The sequence below is a fragment of the Echiichthys vipera genome (assembly GCF_963691815.1).
Source record: "Echiichthys vipera genome assembly, chromosome: 20".
Taxonomy (NCBI): Eukaryota; Metazoa; Chordata; class Actinopteri; order Perciformes; family Trachinidae; genus Echiichthys; species Echiichthys vipera.
In genome coordinates, this window is record NC_139845.1 from 1,202,411 (window position 1) to 1,207,410 (window position 5,000).

General features: G+C 43.9%; 1 protein-coding gene across 1 annotated transcript in view; it reads right to left on the minus strand.

The window, feature by feature from the left end:
- The window catches only part of ptprr (protein tyrosine phosphatase receptor type R), a gene marked incomplete at its 5' end in the record, with an annotated part of 19,226 nt that overhangs the window by 13,448 nt on the left and 778 nt on the right, over window positions 1-5,000 (minus strand). Inside the window, one exon of the mRNA XM_083935046.1 lies at window positions 3,604-3,986. Coding sequence (XP_083791172.1) covers window positions 3,604-3,986 — 383 coding nt within the window. The remainder of the gene's footprint in view (window positions 1-3,603; window positions 3,987-5,000) is intronic.

Consider the following 5,000-nt stretch of genomic DNA (forward strand, 5'->3'; position numbering starts at 1 on the left):
TGTCAGTCACAGCTCAGGGACGCTTCGCTCCACTTCCTGATCTAATCATTCCCTGATCTGTGATTGGCTTAGAGGGGGACGCAGCTCAACCTGCCACCTGATTGGCTGAACACCAGGTAATGCCATTATCCTGCTGCACTTCCTGTTCGGATCAGGTGCCATTTCTGTACACACACACACACACACACACACACACACACACACACACACACACACACACACACACACACACACACACACACTAATAGCCTTAATTGGCTGTTAGCCCTCGGGGTGAGAACCAGTCAGATATCAGGGTGTGTGTGTGTGTGTGTGTGTGTGTGTGTGTGTGTGTGTGTGTGTGTGTGTGTGTGTGTGTGTGTGTGTGTGTGTGTGTGTGTGTGTGTGTGTGTGTGTGTGTGTGTGTGTGGGATGAAATTAGATGAAATGAATTATTGCTGCAAATATTTGTCTTTTAATTGATTACTTCATTATTATTGTTGATACATTTTTTGTCATTTTACACCTTTTTTTAAACTTGTGCATCTTTTTTTTAGTAATTCTTCATATTTTTTAAAGTAATTTTACATCTTTTTTAATCATTTTACATCTTTTTTAGTCATTTTTCACCTCGTTCTGTCTTTTGCATATTTTCTTTAATAATTTTTCATTTATTTTTAGCAATTTTTAAATATTTTTTAATATTTTTCATCTCTTATTAGTCGTTTTCTATCTTCTTTTAGGAATTTTTCATCTCTTTAAAGTCATTTTTGTCTTTTTTTAGTCATCTTACATCTTTTTTAATTATTTTTCATCTATTTTTAATCATTTCCCTTTTTTATGTCATTTTGTGTCCATTTCTAGTAATTTTGCATCTATCTTTTTAATGTTATTCTGAAAAGTGTCTTCCATGTTTTTACCTTACTCGTGTTTTATTGTTTCAGGCTTCGTTTCATTCATTTGCATTTGTAAGAAAATAAAGTCATGAGTCACGAGAAATGTACAGTAAATATAAATATATAGACATAAATCTATAAATATAAATATAGATATAAATAAATAAATATGTAGAGAACATGTTATTGGATCCGGCCTGAGTGATGGAGACAGTCGTGTTTTGCAGCTTCTCTTCAGAGCGCCGAGGGGAAAATGTGGTGCCACGTGCAACATCCAGCTCAATGAGATCACACACACACACACACACACACACACACACACACACACACACACACACACACACACACACACACACACACACACACACACGCACACACACACACACACACACACACACACACACACACACACACACAGCTGAATGAGTGGTTGGCGTGAGGTCAGATTATTCACGCTTGTGTTCGTTCCTTTGAGAAAAAAGACTCCAGTTCAGATGAGAGGCTCATTAATCTGTGTTAAAATAATAATAATATTAATAATAATAATAATTACAATAATAATATTAATATTAATAATAATAATAAATGTGTAAATGAATATGACATTAATGTCACAGTGTTTTCTGTGTTGAAAGCACTTTGTCCATCTTTGTTTTGTTAATAAAGATGTTTGTGTTGATGCAGAATCATGTTTCTCTCTGTGGGTTTGAACACTGTGAGTGTGTGTGTGTGTGTGTGTGTGTGTGTGTGTGTGTGTGTGTGTGTGTGTGTGTGTGTATGTGTGTGTGTGTGTGTGTGTGTGTGTGTGTGTGTGTGTGTGTGTGTGTGTGTGTGTGTGTGTGTGTGAGTGTCGGCTGAGAGTTGAACTTTCATTCTGCTGCTTAAAACATTTGCTATTTGCTTCTGTCCTTATTTCCCTGCAGGTAACCGCAACACACACACACACGCACACGCACGCACACGCACACACACACACACACACACACACACAGTAGAGTGTTGTGGTGAGAGCAGAGATGGCGGTGCCTCCGTCTGAACACGTTTAACTGTCAGATTAAAACTCTGACTGCAAATTTAAGAATAACAATGAAAATGCATCATAGTCGTGTGTGTTTTCTTTCCCTCTCCATCCCATAGTGACATGGTCGTCATGGTGATGTGATGGAGCGACAGCAGCCTACAGGGACACGTCATGAGAAAGCACACACTCGAACATAACAGAGAACGTTGCGTCACGACGGCGTGTCATTGATTGTCGGCTGCTGCCCACTTTAAAACAGTTCAAATCCATTATTCATTTACGCGTTGTGTCTTTTATCAAAGCGCTGCTGTTTAACGACCGGGTCGCCTGCAGGTGCATTATTTACTGAAGTCCAGATTTAGGTTCACATGAATATTTAAGTGCACTCTCAGCGTGTGTGTGGAGTGTTTTCTCCTGTGCAGAACACAACAGTCTGACACACTTTGGGTTCCTGCAGACGGCCGTCACCTCCCACCATGCATCTGTGGCGACACCTCTGACAGTCAAAGGACTGTGGGAGTGTTGCCGTGCTAAAGTTCCCTCCTAGGAGCATAAACGTGTGTTAAAGTGTCCTTTAGGAGCATAAACGTGTGCTAAAGTGTCCTCTAGGAGCATAAACGTGTGTTAAAGTGTCCTTTAGGAGCATAAACGTGTGCTAAAGTGTCCTCTAGGAGCATAAACGTGTGTTAAAGTATCCTCTAGGAGCATAAACGTGTGCTAAAGTGTAGGAGCATAAACGTGTGCTAATGTGTCCTCTAGGAGCATAAACGTGTGCTAAAGTGTCCTCTAGGAGCCTAAACATGTGTTAAAGTGTCCTCTAGGAGCATAGACGTGTGCTAAAGTGCCCTCTAGGAGCATAAACGTGTGTTAAAGTGTCCTTTAGGAGCATAAACGTGTGCTAAAGTGCCCTCTAGGAGCATAAACGTGTGTTAAAGTGTCCTTTAGGAGCATAAACGTGTGCTAAAGTGTCCTCTAGGAGCATAAACGTGTGTTAAAGTGTCCTCTAGGAGCATAAACGTGTGCTAAAGTGTCCTCTAGGAGCATAAACGTGTGCTAAAGTGTCCTCTAGGAGCATAAACGTGTGCTAAAGTGTCCTCTAGGAGCATAAATGTGTGCTAAAGTGTCCTCTAGGAGCATAAACGTGTGCTAAAGTGCCCTCTAGGAGCATAAACGTGTGTTAAAGTGTCCTCTAGGAGCATAAATGTGTGTTAAAGTGTCCTCTAGGAGCATAAACGTGCTAAAGTGTCCTCTAGGAGCATAAACGTGTGCTAAAGTGTCCTCTAGGAGCATAAACGTGTGTTAAAGTGTCCTCTAGGAGCATAAACGTGTGTTAAAGTGTCCTCTAGGAGCCTAAACGTGTGTTAAAGTGTCCTCTAGGAGCCAACATGCGTTTCTGTTTCTGTCTCAATGTCGCTCTGAAGGTCGCTGCTGTTTATCTAAAGGGTTATACAACCACCCAGTGTGTAGGTAAGTGGGTCTCACACACACGCACACACTCATGATTAGTGTTTCCATGGCAACAGAGAGAGCAGCATCTCTCCTCCGGCGCCGCAGGGGCGACAGACGAGCCCGCAGCTCCTTATCCATCACTCACTTCCTGTCTGTTTGCTGCGACCTCTGACCTCCTGAGTCTTTCATAAGAACCATCACGTGAGTCGGACATTTTAACACCTTCTTTCTCACCCAAACAGGGAGCAGATCACTCACCACGGTGACCAGATGGCGTGCAGACACTACGGCGTGCTGCGGATGCACCTCGTGATGCGGGTGTGCCAGCAGGTTGAGGGTTCGCTGGCCGCCGGGCTCCTGGCGAAACCGAGACTCCAACAGGGCGGGCGGCATCACCGTGGCTGACCGGGGCGCGTGCTCATGATGATGGCGGTGGAGGTGAAGGAGGCGCTGGAGGTGGCGGTGGGACTCGGGAAGGTCGTCCACGTCGCGCCGCAAGTGGCGAGTCGGAGGGAGACGACCGGAGCGCCGGGAAGGGAAGAGACGAAGCTCGTGGTCGCCAGAAAACGATTCTGAGGAGAGAAGAAGAAGAAGAAGAAGAGAAACAAGATGGAGGATAAAAATGTTTTGGTCAGAGAAATCTAAACGTCCCCAAATTAAAAAAGTCAAAAGTAGAAAGACACTCATAAACGCAACAACGCCTCCAGTAAAGACGGAGGTGGCGTGAACCTCAGAAGCGTTTAGCGAGTATGTTTTGTATTACACGTCTGCATTTGCAGGCGGTCCAACACGATAAGAGAATAAATAACATCAAAGCTGCAAAAAGGACAGGAAGGACATCTCAATATATAAAATGTCACTTCCTGCCGCCAGTAGGGGGCGCAGTGTCCATCTGCACCGTGCTTCAGCGTTACGTTTCAGTCATTTTGCTGGAGTTTAGTCATTTTTCCACTCCTAATGAGGAAAACGAAACTGAAACTTCTCAGAGATCCTTTATTATTTGGTTCATTCATTCATATTCAAGCGCTTATCCCGGAGTCGGGGTCATGGGGGGCTGGAGCCGATCCCAGCTGGCATCGGGCGTGAGGCGGGGTCCACCCTGGACAGGACGCCAGTCTATCACAGGACACATAGAGACGAACAGAGACAGACAACCATTCACACCTACGGGTGATTTAGAGTCATCAATGAACCGAACACCTGCACGTCTTTGGACTGTGGGAGGAAACCGGAGAACCCGGAGAAAACCCACGCAGACACGGGGACGACATGCAAACTCCACACAGAAGGGCCCCAGCCGGGACTCAAACCAGGAACCCTCTCACTGTGAGGCGACAGTGCTAACCACTGGTTTGAGAACAAAAAACAACTAAAACAGATTTAAACAAACTGAAATTCTTTCTTTAGTTTGTTGATGTTTGATTTAACTTTATTCTGTTTCCGTCCTCCTTCTTTATGAAAAAGCAAAACTTTCCTTCTGTTCCCCTCAAAACTCCCGTGGGTTTGATTATTATTATTTTAAAAAATCCATCTTTCAGTAAGCTTCAGCCTTTAAGGTTAAAAAAAGACTTCCTGGATTCTGCATTCATATATTTATTTGTGCACCTGCTCCTCGGAGCACCGGAGCCGCGGCGCCTTCTTCTTTGCTCCCTGTG